At 37.0% G+C, this 15,512-nt stretch overlaps 1 protein-coding gene across 3 annotated transcripts in view; it reads right to left on the bottom strand.

Annotated features, from left to right (window-relative positions):
* SLC9A9 (solute carrier family 9 member A9) overlaps positions 1 to 15,512 on the bottom strand; it is a 219,139-nt gene that overhangs the window by 121,070 nt on the left and 82,557 nt on the right. For all 3 annotated transcript variants that reach the window (XR_014587992.1, XM_083848189.1, XM_083848190.1), the window contains exons 7-9: positions 14,673 to 14,811; positions 13,735 to 13,840; positions 3,176 to 3,264 (exon numbers count right to left, since the gene is read on the bottom strand). Coding sequence is in view for 2 of the 3 variants with exons in the window: in XM_083848189.1 (XP_083704315.1) it covers positions 3,176 to 3,264; positions 13,735 to 13,840; positions 14,673 to 14,811 (334 nt within the window). In the remaining variant the exon portion in view is untranslated. The remainder of the gene's footprint in view (positions 1 to 3,175; positions 3,265 to 13,734; positions 13,841 to 14,672; positions 14,812 to 15,512) is intronic.

Genomic DNA, 15,512 nt, shown 5'->3' with positions numbered 1-15,512 from the left:
GAGGGAGGGCAGAGACAAAAAAAATAGTGATGAATGTCTTCTTTTCATGCAGAAAATACAGTATTGTCCATGCATCCCTTTCTAGAGCTGATGTATAGAGATACAGTCTGCCCACTTTCAACAAGCCAGTAATTTCTCTTTATCTAGCAACATCCTGCCCAGCCGCTGACTTACTTGTAGCTGAGCAAATCAACCAAATACAACTGTACATCTGAAGAACCTAATTCAAAATATGGTCCATAATGTCCCAAGATTTAGAAGCAGCTGTTGTTTGCCTGCAGCATAACGTGAGGTTATACTTGCAGCTGTAAATAATTCTAGTGAAAGCTGCACAGAATCAAATATCTTTTGATAAGGTCCTAGCAGTTTCGTCTTCTCCTTCACTGAAGATATACTGCATAAATTAAACTTTATATGCATCCAACTCAGGAACACTCTGTTTGACCTAATCTTGTTGCCATGGAAGGCAGTGTCAATTTTAATGTTAAAATCACTGTGACCATAATCAGGTCAATGATGATGACTTAAAAATACTGCCATAAAACATCATTCACACTAAAAACAAGCTATAAAAACACATAGAATTTGTCTGAATACTTAGTGAGACTTGGGACTTTTGTATGAATGAAAACTCTCTCAAGTCTGTATTTTCACTAAATCTTTGTCATCTTTTCTTATGACAGCATTAAAATAATCCATTGTTTGTGACACGATTTATGTTACTTTGTAGTTTCAGAGTCTGTAAGTTTCAGATCCTTAAAATGTAATACTTCTCTTTTACGGAATGTTAATCAGCGATTGACTGGATAATAAAGGATACATGGGGACTAATAATTATACAGCATCTTTCAGCAGCCATTCTTAATAGAGGTTCTTAAATGCGAATTTAAGGTTTTAAATAGGCTTTAATTTTATATCAACATCTGAAGAAAATCATACCAGTCTCTTTTTATTTGTGTGTTCTTTTAGACCAAATGATGAGGTATTATGAGAAATGTAGGACTCAGCAATATGGCCAGAAACACCACCACTGTCATTGTATAGCGAATTTTACCATCAAGATATGAAATGCTAACAGCCAGTAGAAAATGTAAAGAAGATTATGCAAAATAAAGGAGAAAAAACATTTGTTTAAAGACAACTAACACAATTTCACAGTCAGATTTACAGTTTTAAATCTGATTTCCATGTTCTTCGTTAGTTTTAGCTCCAGCCTTAACTCACTGTCTTGTCAGTGTGCATTACAGCTCACCAATCCTTACTGAAAGGCCTGTCATATTGTAACAAAAGAGACAGAGTGCCCTGGAATAATTCTGTAAATGAACTGAAAAGCCTGTGATTTCGGCCAGTAATGAGCAATAAAAATGATTTAAATTGGGAGCGAGGCCATCTGTCTGAGCAACAATGTCCATTTATAATGCACTAAAGACATACATGATTGTGACAGTGCTGAGTGTGTGGCTTAGTAAATTTTCTTCAAGGTAATTCTTGGGGGGAGAGAAAGAAAATGACAGTGCAGATCTCACCGAAACAGCTACATATGAACGGGTGATCTATGGATTAGAAAATAAATTAGAAGAATACAGAGGAATTTGACAACAATTTTTGAACAGTAATATTGTAAGGGAGGCTGAGGATTAAGAGTTTATGGGGGAAGAGAAAAACAGAATTGAAAGGGTGCATAAAACTCATAGGTTCTTAGAGAAACACAATTCTTTTTCTGTGTGTTCAAGTGTAGATTCAGTTTATTTTCACTGTTTTGTTTTGAACTGCTGAATGTGAAGGAATAAAAGCATGAACATGAACAAAACCATTATGCATTTAAACTAAATGCTAATTCTGTTGTTGAAAATATTCATATGTAATTGGAATTTCCTTGCCGTCTATCTCTTTCTAGCTATGTATCACTAAATCATGCAGATGAATCTCTGAAAAAGCCTTGTATTCAAATTTCAACAATTATACGCAAGGGCAGTAATAGCACATAGAATTCAGTATATCTGCAAAATAAAAAAAAATCTGTAGTAGATATAAATGCTATGCTATTGTCTTAAAATACAGTCACCAGGGAAAGTTACTGTCTTCTGCTGGAATATTTTCTTGAAGTATCAACAGCTTCTGCAGGTATGAAGAAATGCAATTGAGAAGACTTACCCTGTTTGCTAGCTAACATTTCATTCTGGAAGTACGAACCAGAAACATTTTCTGATTTAAAATCTGTGAGAGTCTGACAGTTGAACTGATACTGTGGCCAGTATTTTTTCTATCAAACTGTTTGTTACAGAATATTGGATTTTTGATTAAATTGAGATGTGCAAGAAGAGATGAAATTTTCTGCATAAAATTTCTAATGCTTACAACAGAGGAACTGCTGAGAAGGGTACCAGATTGCATCACGAAAATTGTAACCTTGGAGCATATGTTTCCATTTTGTTCTAAGAGATAGATTTTCTATAACCTGGGGTTCTTGGGACATACGAGTCAACATTAAAAGGGAAGAAAACAGCATTTAAATGACTTGTCTCAGGAGCTAGGTAGTGACAAGGTAGTCTAATATTATTCCTTGTGCTGGAAAATATTTTCAACATTGCAATGCAATATCTCCTGTACTGAGAACAGCCCCAAGTTTTTCAAAATAATTACAATTATACTACTCACCTGTTTGGACTAAAAGCAGCTCATGTAATTTCTCATCTCTAAACTTTAAATAACAAAACGGAAAATTTTCACAATCTCTATAATTATATCAGATTTTTAATGAGATAGAAATAAAATGATGTCATTGCTCAAGTGTGGGGGCTGGACAGTCTGGACTGTTTCTACAGTCCCCTTCTAAAAGTCAATATGGGTCTACTTTCTCAGACCACTTCTTTCCTGTTTACCAGAGCTCTTGGATTTCTTTAACCATGCAGCATTTTTGTATGGAAACTGCTGTAAACTATTATCTCCTTACTCTTCATCTCCGTGATTGACATTTTGGGTCTCTTGGGAAGAACACATTTTTTGTTTGGCCAGAGAATTGTTACTGTTTTCCTGGCAAAATCTCATCTTCCCCCTAATGAAGTCATGGGCCTTTTCATTTACATTAATGGAATCCCATCCAGCTATGTTCCAGTATGTCTGTCTATTCCTTGTACCAGTTGAAGACATAAAGTCAGTTATTTCCATGCCCTACCTGTTTAGTTCTCATCCTGGAATCTAATGACAGATTGTTGTAGGTATAGTGGGCCTGCGTGACTCCACAGAAAAGGACTGCAACAATACCTGAAATCCAAAGAAAAGACAGTTAGCTGCTTCTATTTTCTTTCCTAGGTCTTTCAAAGGGCTGCATGAAAAAGCTAATTAGACTGTTAAAAGCATTTGGTAACAAAAGAACTGTAAGATATGTTTCATAAGAGCATCTTTCAAATAAACTAGAAGTTTTTCTTTGCTAAAAACCATAAAGGTCTTGAATCTTCTAGCTGGCGTCAGGCATTCATAACATTTCTACTGCTGTGCCTTTGGCCCGGGAGCATAGTATAATTTGTTTGAATTAATATGTGCTAACATCTGACCATAACCTGACAATTAGGCAGGACTAAAATAATTGTGATATGAAGGACTTCAGACTATATGAAAATTTTGGCAGAGACTGAATAGGAAAGGAAAAAAATAATTTCTCATTTTTAAATACTTTCTCCCCAGACCTGACCCTGCCTCTAACTCACTAGAACCGCTGAGTAACATCACTGCAATGCCATATTGTAATTAGAGTAGCTGATATGATTGTAACTGCAATTTGCTGTCAGCTCTGGACGTAGACCAAGCAGAAGAAACTGACACAGAAAGAAAATAGAAAATAAAAGTGTCCACCAGTGATCATATGCAAATGCTCACGAAGAAGAAAGCTCTGTGTTTTTCTTAAACTCCGGGCATATTTACATTGATAGTTACTTACACAACAGCTCAGGGCTTGTCCATGTCCATTCCAATCATCATTTCCCTGAAAACCTCCACCCACATTTCCTGAAGCATGAAGAGTAAACAAGTTCTGCTGGGTTTCTAGACACACACCTCCTCAGCATCCCCTGGTTCTGTACAAAGCCAGCTTGCAGTGTGGTCACAGCATGCCTGTGATCTCCAGGGCTCACAGACAGGCAGTTTTCTGCCATTCATCCCACGATGCTTTAGTTCTTATGCCTTTCAGCCCTTCCACTTGCTGCCTCCTGTCTAAGATGTACAACATGCCCTGATTGGCATTACAGTTCTGATTCCTCCTGGACTGCTCTGCGACTTGTTAGGTAATTTTTAGCTCATAGGCTGCTGACGTGTACTGAAATAACATTAGCGAATTCTACAAAACTCATTGAGGCATCAAAGCAAGCACAAATATACCAGCCCAGGGTTGGGCGATATTCATCATTGCAATGTGACTGTGTAACAGCTTTCTAGGCTTTCATTGGGTTAAACTGTCATGAACTAAATCATATACATCAATTCTACTGGAAGCAAAAGGCTTCCCAATTCTCAGAATTGGGAAAATAATCAGTTCTGTGCCTTCAGGCCTGGACTTGAAACTGGGAAAGGCTTCTCTCAGCTTCTCCAAGACGGTGACTCTCCTGAATTTATGAAGACCAGCCGGAAGGAGCTCAGTAAGGGGTACAAAATCTACAGTGCTGCAGGCTTCAGTACAGCAAAACTGACATAAAACAATCTGCTACTTCAAAAGGATTAAAAGAAGCAGGCCAAGCTTAACACAGTCACAGGGGACGAAGGGTAGTAATGTGCTGAACAAGCATCAGGTGAAAGTGCTGGTGCCTTGACAGGTCCTTTAACAGTCTTATCCAAACCTCCAAGTGTTTGAATTTTAGCAAGAGGGCCTCTGTGGCTCTCTGGGTGAAATCTCCTCCTCCCTTAAAGCAAAGCAGAGATAAGGAAACATGAAAAAGTAAAAATTTAGATAATGCTAAAACTATTTCACTTGTGGGAGTATGTGTGCAGGGGAAAAGCACACCAATACATACCACTTTGCCATTACTACCTTACCACATCTTTCTCAAGTTTCTGACTCTTTGGATTGCTAACCATGGAAGTGCTGTCCAACAAGATCCAACTGTCTTTATTTGCAAGCCTCTCTTGTTTCTGGGAAGAACTAAGGCCTGGCATTAATATGCCCTTGATGGAAATAAAAGCATGGAGGAACAAAACACTGATATGTATTTAGCACAAGGAATAAGTGAAAAAAATGAGAAAGCAAATATATATATATATATTTTTCTCTCCCACAAAGCAGCTTAGACATTTTCTTTGCTTCTAGGTCCTTTATTTATTTACCGGTCCTTTTCCTACAGAACACAGGCTCTGCAGCCAATAGATATTCCACTGAGCTTTAACTGCTGTCTTTGGTTTATAATATTTATTTTCTTGTGCCTGTTTTGATCATAGAATCATAGAATGGATCGGGTTGGAAGGGACCTTAAAGACCATCTAGTTCCACTCCCCCTCCCATGGGCAGGGATGCCAGGGCCTCATCCAACCTGGTCTTAAACTCCGGGGATGGAGCATCCACAATATATATTGATATATATATTTTTTCTAACTGCACTAAGGCTTTTCTTTGCAGTAAATAATATGGGTAGTGGTGAGATTGTCACTGACTAAATATGTTCCAGGAAGTTCATGTTTTTATTGAGGCATAATTGTTCTTCTAAATATGTCTTTTTTCTTGGTAACTGTATTTTATTATGAAGAAGTAATCTGGAGAGTTTATTATTTCTCAAGGCATTAAAATATGTAATGGGATGCTCAAACAATGACATCTGAGTTAAAAAAACCATACCTAATCAGTAATGTTGCTAAGTGTCACTAGCTCCAGGCTCAGTAATCGGAATGGAGATAAGAGTTTGTGATTTACTTTCTTCTACATGAATCATCGTCATGCCAAGTCTTGCATTTTTAAATTGACTAGTAAATTCAACTATGATTATACAATGCTTTTTGACTGCTAAGAAACTGTTAATTATTGGTAGCAAGAGAACTGAGTGACATAAGGAATAAAATGGCTTAAATCTGATTTTACAATAGGAATAAATGATCTGAACCGTGTAATTATGCAAGTGTAGAAACCAGAAACCCTGTTTCCCAGGGAATGAGGTGGAATATTTCAATCGCTACAATTGGAGGCTTAATATGTACCAGCTATGTCTTTCAAAATGAATGCTTCATTAAAAAGCTTGCAGAAAATTGTAATGCATTTCCTTAAAAATGATTACTTAAGACTAACGACCAATTACATGCTAATGCAACTACTTAAGAAAGAGGAGAGCAGCGCCTAAACAGGCAAATACGGAACTTTTTAGGTAGAAGGAAAAAATGGGATGAAGTATGGATTTCTTTCTAAGACTATTAAAGCTGAATTTTGACATTAGCTGGGTTGCAAAATACAATATGGCATATAAATTAGGTTGTTAAATTTTTGCTTTTTTTTCACAGAGAAATAGATAAGAATAAACGTGATAATTCTGGAACTGTAAACAGAACTAATTTAGGTGCAGTGAGGCAGATAAAGTGAGACAGTCCCTTTTACCAGTCTTTAGCAATCAAAGCTGTAATTTCAGGGTGCTGTAGATTAGCTCACTTTTTCAGTATTGTTTCATTATTTCAATTTTTAAGTGGCAAAGTTAGCTATTGCTGAGAGACTTAGTACTACAATTGCTGAACACAATGTGAACAGGAAAAGTTTAGAGATTAAATGGGTAATCAGCTGTTGAGTGCAATATAGCTGCTTGTCTCTCTATAGATAAAGTTACTGAAAATTTTCACTTGATATAAGAACGAGAAACTTAACAATACAATGTTGATAGTCACTAGTGAAGTTTCAGCTGAAGCTTAATCTTTTTGAAAAGGTTTCATTAGGTATAAAAGCCTACCATTTTACTTGATTTTTTGTTTCCTATGTAACAGAGAAATAACTTGTTAATTGTTAATGTAATTAGAGAACTTACTGTTAGTTTTGCTGAATACTTGTTGAAATCCTTGATAGGATAAAAACTAGATAATATAGGAAGGACAAAGGAGTAACTTATATCTTTAAAAGTATTTTGCTGATGCTGTGAACATTAACATGACACTATAAAAATTAATGCATACATACTAATCTTAAAATAATTTCTGTATTGTGAGCAAAAGAGGATAAACATCCTTCAATCATTTCACAAATAGGCAAAAGGATATATACCCTCATTTTCCAATATCTTCTGCTAAAATGGGAAAAAAATCTGTACTTTGTCAGAGAAGGGCAGCATGTCTAGTGGGTGCTTTTAATGAAAACCAAAGTGACTGGCTACAATTTAAACTTCAGAACTTGCTAATCAGAGAGAAAAAACTTAGATTGTGTCTCCAGTTGTCAGGTCTTTTAATGGTAAAAGTAAGAATTTAGAAAAAAAATATACAAATAAAACAACACTCTAACTTCTGGGGAAACAAAGGAGTAAATTACTCCTTTGTAGAATGTAGAACTTCTTTCAAAAAGGCAGACTGACTGGATTTCACCCCAACTTTGAAGCATTCCAGAGCTTCAGGGATGTAGGGATGCCCAGTGTGCTGCATATGCCACAGTACAACAGATGACCCAATCTTGCATCAAAGGGTGAAATGTGGGAAAAGAGGAAAGTGAGAACTGGAAAATAGAGAACTTATTTAAATCAAACAACATGGAATATTGTCAGAATGGAATGGAATTCATGGAATTATGTCAGAATATCTCCACAGAGCCCACTGGGCATATACCAGTTGTCCTGGTTTCAGTTAGGATAGAGTTAATTTTCCTCCTAGTAGCTGGTGGGGTGCTATGTTTTGGATTAGGATGAGAAGAGCGCTGATAACATGCTGATGTTTTAATTGTTGCAGAGCAGTGTTTACACCAGGCCAAGGACTTTTCGGCTTCTCGCTCTGTCCTGCCAGCGAGCAGGCTGGGGGTGCAGCAGGAGCTGGGAGGGGACAGACCCAGGACAGCTGACCCAAACTGGCCAAAGGGGTATTCCATACCATCTGGCGTCATGCTAAACAATATATAGGGGTGGCTAGCCAGGGTGGGGGGGCCGGCTGCTCGGGGATAAGCTGGGCATCGGTCAGCGGGTGGTGAGCAATTGCATTGTGCATCACTGTTTTGTACACATTATTATTAGTAGTACTATTATCATTATTATTATTATTATTATTTTCCTGTCTTAATAAACTGTCTTTATCTGAACTCACAGGCTTCACTGTCCCGTTTCTCTCCCCCATCCCAGAGAGGGAGGGGGGAAGGTGAGCAAACGGCTGTGTGGTGTTTAGCTGCTGACCGGGTTAAACCACAACACCAGTGCAGACTGAATCTGTGAGTGACAGGAAATGAGACACTGTCTTCTTCATCAAAGTAATAAGGCTATAAACCAAATAGCAACATCAACCCTATTCAGTCTGTTTTCACCATGGATAAGAAGTGTGGCTAATCATTTTCTTAAACCTACACCAACGCAGAACCAGAGTTGGTTCTTTTCTCATGGAACTCTCATCTTTGTAATTCTTAGGTTGATTTTATGTTGGAATGACAGAAAAAAACAAAAGACAGAGCTGAGGGAAATTTTTAGGTCCTCATTTGAGAAATTAGCTTTGATACTGCCCCTGTCTACTTCAAGTGAGACCTGAACTTCAACGTGGTGAGACATGCCAGGTTTTATTCTAGACATGCTAGGAGTGTTTTTTCTGTTTATCCTAACACTATTGACTAGCAATAATACCGCAAATTAACATGGATACTTACCCTCAGCTAAGAGTTACTAGTCTGATTTTATGCAACTGATCATCAGTCTCAGCCTCATGCTGTGCTAGAATAGGTACTTCAACAGCAAATGTCTTTCTCCTCTTCGCTTACTGTTTTAAAAGGGTGTACCTACAGCAGCACCATGTTAGCCAGACCAAAGCAGAGCCTGAAGTATGTCCATAGTCTGGTCAAGTGACACTGTTGCAAAGGTGAATGGTTTAACTAAAACTGCATAGAGTATTGGATTTAGCATTTATTTCAGCAAAGGATGTCTAGAACATCCTCGGAAGTACAGGATTCATTCCTGACATTCTCTGTCTTAGAATACCACAAAGATCATGCAGGACCATCTCTGATTTCCTGCAGACAAGTAATGGGTTAGTAATTAGTGTCAAACTTTCCCGGTTGTCATCTGTCTCTGCACTGTGGTGCAAATGCCATCTTCGTAAGCATGAAGAGCCTGCTTTCCTAATTAGACCCAAATTTCATCTTTTCCTTCTAGGAGTGGCAAAACTGTAGCTTAAGAGAGCTGAAGAAGTTTCTTTCCTTTTAACCTAGAAGCCAAGCTATGCCCTCTCCCTTATTACTGCATGGAGTCTACCTACTTATGTGTATGACACAACACGACACGTTACATATGAATAAGGAAAGAAAACCACAAAGTTGAGAATTTAAAGCCTGGAATAATGTCCTTTCATGGAATAATTTCAGGCCAGTGAACTAAAGACAATCAGATACTAAACTGCACTGTGCTTACACTCAACTGCAGAGAGAAAGAAATGTTTTGATCTCTTCTGAGAGGGATATAAGAAGAAGAACTGGTCCCAGCAGTTCAGTAAAGCAAGGAAGTAGATGACTGATCCTAGACAAATCACAGCAAACAGATGGAAGCAGTGAACAGCTACAAGGATGAATTCACTTTGTCAGCAGTATTAAAGGAACTGGGAGTTGGTGCATTTGTTCTTGCTATGTCCCAAATACAATGGGTAGCACAAAAGTGCCCCAGTGGTAGACCAGATCTTTGGAGTACTCTTTGGACTAGTCCTAGGTACATCAGTCATAAATAATTTGCTTATTTATATTTGGAGAAAACCCTTCGTCACTAGGTAGACTGTGCTCCTGTATGAGGCCCAAAATAAGAAAGCACGTCAGATATATCATGAAATGTTCAGAAAATAATTGCTGGGGATGAATAAATAAATTTGTGATCATAAACTATTTAATTCATAATGACTAGACAACAATCATTTTGGGCTGAGTTCTGAAAACCAGTCAGGGAACAAAGATGATCTCCTGCCAGATTTCTTCCTTCAAGACTTGTTTTTCCTAGCACAGGTCTCTGGCATTTAAATCAGAAGCTGAAAAGGTTTGAAGAAACCCTTCTTTTGGGATCTACATAATTTATTCAGCATCTCTTACACCTGCTCAGGAGACACTTTTCACTAGGAAAGTAGAGTAGTTGGCCATAATTTTGATGCTTTTGCACTGATAAATTACTTTGAAGTATGCATGAAATGGATACATACATGTATTTGAATGATATATCAACCGCTGTTTGAGTGTCTGCTTAGTTCAAACACCTGCAAATACAGAGGGCCTAGCCGAGGTGAATGTTACATACCCATGCATTTCATGGAATCTTTCACAGACTAATGACTGAATGATCACTTAAAAATTAGCAAATTTTGTCAATTAGAAAGCAAGAGAATAAGCAATTAATAAATGCAAGATGTACTTCCCTCACTTGTTTTGACAAATGTTTCGTTTATTTTTTTATGATTGTTTTTTCATAGCTTTTTAGTAAGTACTCTGTAATGAAGTTTGGAAATGAATGCAGCTTTATTAACACTGACCTTACCATAGTACTGTGCTATTACAACTTAGCAGTCAGGAATTATACACTTCAGGGCAAATCAGAAAATGCACAAATTAGATTCTACTGTGTAAGAATCAATTTATCATGCATATGTTAAAGCTTGATGATATAGCTATAAGATTAATAATGATTATATTAATTTATGAACTGTAGTTATCTGTTTAACAATAATTGTGTAGTCATCCCAGATTTGCATTTTGTTTTGCTGGTTTGATTGTATCGATTTTTCAATCAGGGTCAGATTCACATATTATGTGTTATATATCATGGGATATCTTGAGGAAGAGGAATAAATTTTGTATAAAATATTGCCCTGTACTAATGCCCTTTCACGTTAAAAAAAAATCCGCAAGTCCAACAGTGAGATCTACCACCCACTATACCTACACAAAACACAGTATAGTCCTTTGTTTATAAATTGACATACTTCTGTATTAGACTTGAAAAGGTGCGTAGTGATTGAAGAGATCGTGCGGAAAGCATTACAAGAATAAAATTAATTTGAAATTACATTACTTAGTAGCTACAGGGAAATACTGATGTCTGTGTTAATCTTTTGAAGTTTGTTCAGAAGGAATGAGTAGAGCAACCACAATATGCAAGGAAAATGAATATGAATATAGGTGTAAATGATGTACAATGGATTAATTTTTGAAGCGAGTCTGCTGAAGGCAAAGATTTTAACCTAGGAATTCAGTTCATTGAATGGGGTAGTAGAGCACAGCCATTCCATGGCTATGATGTTCTCTTAATTCTAATGATTGCTGGAGACTGGAAAGAGACTGGAAATGTCTCTCAATTCTAATGATTGCTGGAGACTGCTGAAGACTGGAAAAGATACCACATGGAGTACAAGCTCAGTGTGTTCTGAAGGACAAAAAGCTTCTCCCCTTCTGCAAGAGCCACCTCTGAAATCTATGCATCCAACAGAACCTAATTCAGCTGAAATTTTTTTGTCCTGGAAGTTTAAAATCATACTACCAATGGAGGAGATTTAGAGCTATTTCAGATTAGATTGAGAGAATATTAAATCAAAACTGGTTAAACCAAACAACTAAAAATATCCACTCTAAACTGTGATGTTAACACAGTATTAATAATGTCAATATATTTAGAAAATATTGCTTTGAGCTTATGAAGCTACAACAAAGGCTCCTTGAGGTTTTTTCACTCTAACAGCTTCTGACAAAAGCCTTCCACAGAAACTAAACAACAAAGACCTAATTGATAAAACTCTCAAGATTAAACTTTGCCTCCTTACAACAGTGTGATTAAACATTTTCCAGCTGAAACTCACAACACATGCCTGAAAAAAGGCTAGTGACAGATCTAAAAGGTCTTGCGTGTTTTCCTTGCAATTTCTGTATTGGCAGAGCAAATCTGTTTTATAAATCTATACCAATTCCTTTACTTATATGAAATAGCTAAATTTCCCTATAATTTTCTATTTTTCCCATTAATTGAATCTTGACTTTTGTTCCACTCTCTTTCTCTGGCTCTTCTTCTGTCCATTTAAAATTCCTTGCCAAGGCTAGCATAAAAACCATCTGTGGGATTCAGTAAGTGTTTCATTTCAGATATTTTATATGTTGCAAAAATAAGGAAAAATGGAACACTCTTCAGAGTGACTAACAGAAGAGACTGCACTGTCTGTCATCTCATTTGCAGTATGCAAAAAAGGCATATGACAATTATTTTTTGGTGCCTATGCAGTCTGCTCCTGTGCCCAAGAAATGGAAATTACCTTTGGCAAAGCACCTGGGGCTTTAAAAGATATTGATATTTCCCTTACAAATCCCCTTTTTGGGTATAATGTTTAACTTAGAGATTATGCATTTGGTCCTTGATGTAACATAGGATCCTTGTTCTCAGCCTGGAATGTATTTTAAAACATCTTTCATTGGGAAGTCAGTGATTTAGAAAATCATTACCTTCAGTTGAAGGCAAGAGATTATCATACTTCTTTGGTGATTTTTAGTAATGGCATCACATTTTAAAGAGCCGTTAAGCACAAAGAAACAAAATGGACAGATTTTCTCCATGAAACAGAATACAACACTTTTGTTCAGTTCATGTGCCCCTCTTTGTATTCATTAGCTTGAAGATTTTGTCAGGAAGCAGGACACAGAATTATATATTTAATAAGGCAAAGATGTCAGAAGATGCAGGTGTTAATACTATTTCAAAAATCATTTTAATTGTGTATTAATACTAAAAAAGTAACATGCTGGCTCTGTAGAGGTCAGTGGAAATATAACTATTAACTTCAGAAGCTTTGAACAATTTTGCAAACAAAACAGCATGGGCTGCATTAACACTCCCATTAAGCAGTTTTCTTCCCCTGACATTTCATGCCACTAATTAGAGGTGACAGCATCAAGAACATTAAAATGATGAAGCTATTATGAAGTTTGTTCTTTCGAATCACTCTACACAATAGATGGTTACCTGGGTAAACTATACAAATTTAGAATTTAGAACAATCAGAACATATGTGTTTTTTACTTTTCACTAAGACCTGAATGTACCTCTCTCCAGTTGCAAAAGGTGTTTACATAGGCACACTGAACAAGATGATTTATTTTTCAGAAAAATCCAGAGGTGGCTGCACCCCACTGGCAAAGGTGAAGACGACCCTGTCTTCCATTTTAGCATTGAGGCTAGGGAAACAGGAGGAGAGACCCAGACAAGAAAAGTAGGAAGAGGAGCTCACTGGCCATGACAGTCAAACAGCACTGTATATTTTGTTCCTCATGCTTACTGTCATCTATTGCTCTGTTGCTCTATAGGTGGGCAACAAATAGCGGGATTAATAGTGGGACAAAGAGTGCTGGGAAAATGTAGGTGGATGGGAAAGAAGACTGGGGAATTTAGCCTCCTTTAATAAGTCTTTGGAAGAACCATTCAATGTCCCTACAAATTTGTTTTTAGAGATGAAACAACCTCCAATGTAGCAACTGGCTTTTAGAAGCTTTATACAAGATGATAAGATGTCATGCCCAAAATAAACATGCCATTTTCCCACGCTAGAGGTATATTATAAAACTCCTTTTATTCAATAAAATGCTACACTTACCTGTGAGACCAGCAGCTTCTGCTGATAAGAAGGCGCTCCAAGATAGGAGGAAAAACAGACCTGTCTCCAGCATGGGGAACTCACACAGCTTTGTAAATTTTGTCAGGTGATGAAAGGTTGCTAAGGAGAAGTAAAAACCAACTATTTTATAAGCTTAAATTGTCCACAAACAGGAAAAAAAAAAAAGAGAGACACCTCCCTCCCCCATCTATACAAGGAAATTCAGGAAAAACTGCACAACTTCTAAATTATCTCAAAGAGGAAAATCCAGCACAGGTTTTAAATGAGTGAATTGTGCAAGTCTGCTATTTGAAGTGCTTCTGTGGTTTTTGAACCAATGCTTAATCGGTTGCATTTTATGTTATTTCCCCAGAAATAGAGGAAAGAAGCTCATTTTGTCCAGTTCTGTATTGATTGGCATTTGTTTGACATTTTCATCAATGCAAGAAATATGAAAATAGCTGCTCTTCATTCTTCATAGTATTTTACATGAAGAACTGTAAAACACAAAAAAAGTGCAGGGCAACAGATATGCCTTTTGTTTCTGTTTTAGGTAGACTGACTGTCTTCCTTTGTAGTCTGGAGTTTGCCTTGCATTTTTCTGTGATTGCTGCTAGTCTATAGTTCACAATTAAGTTCATGTAGTTCATACATTCACATTTTAACCTCAAAACATGTCAAAACCTCAATATCTCACTATTTGCAAACAGTAAAGACCAAAGTCTTGCCTAATGTTAAAATAGATTTGCATAAAATTTGGAAATAGTCTGAGGTCTTTGTGGATTCTGACAAATTAAATGTCTTGTCAGTCATGACTTAACTGTTTGCAAAGTCTTGAGTCGACAGTGAAAAGGTTCAAGCTCAAAGTAAAGATGGTCACGTTCAGATACTATACATATATATTGATGATCTCTCTGAAAACAACCCATGAAGGATATTAAAGCTGTGACAACAGCATAAGAGGATCCCATAGCAAATGATCCAGCAAAGATCCCCAGGAAATTTCCCACTGACTGGAAGAAAGCAGCAGCATCAAACGCATTAGGATTCTCCTTAGGACTGTAAATGGATATAGAGCTGAAAAGAAAACAAAGAGATTGGGGAGAGGGAGAGAAAATGGAATAATGAATACAAACACATTATTATGATACTGGAACCACTAACTGAAAATAGACATTTTTAGGGACTCAAAATGCAAAACAAGGCTTCTTGGTGCTGATAGCAGATGGGAAGGCAAAGCAGATGGAGACTGGGGTGGGAAACAGTTTATTTTCAAGGTATCACAACGGAAATCAATAGTCTGCTGCCAGTCAGTAAACATTTTTATACAAGAAGTGCCATAAAGAATATTGTTTCCAAGCCGACTAAACATTAATAGGTGGTAGGTGTATAAGAAATGTGCAGGGAAGATAGATAACTTTGAATTATTTATTGACCATATGTCTTCGGTACAGTTATATATTCACAAATATTCCTGATAAAAACTGCAGCTTTATAGCTGAGGCTCAAATGGATGATACAAATCACAGTAGGTACCAAATCTGCAGCAGCAATCTTGTCATAAACCACCTAGTAGTTCCCTTCTTGGTGTAACCCTTCATAAATACAACTGAAAGCATATCAAGAACTCAACAACAGGAAGCCTTGAGGACAGAATGAATGTTGTCCCACAGGAAGAAACTGCTGAAGTTGTCAGAGGTCATCTCCCATGTCCCACCTCTGAGCACAACCATCAAGAGTATTTCTGAATGGGAAATGATGTCACCGCAGGGGAGATT

Source organism: Anser anser (assembly GCF_964211835.1).
Source record: "Anser anser genome assembly, chromosome: 9".
Classification (NCBI taxonomy): domain Eukaryota; kingdom Metazoa; phylum Chordata; class Aves; order Anseriformes; family Anatidae; genus Anser; species Anser anser.
Note: the sequence above shows the minus strand (reverse complement) of the source record. Positions and strands in the feature narration are given on the sequence as shown.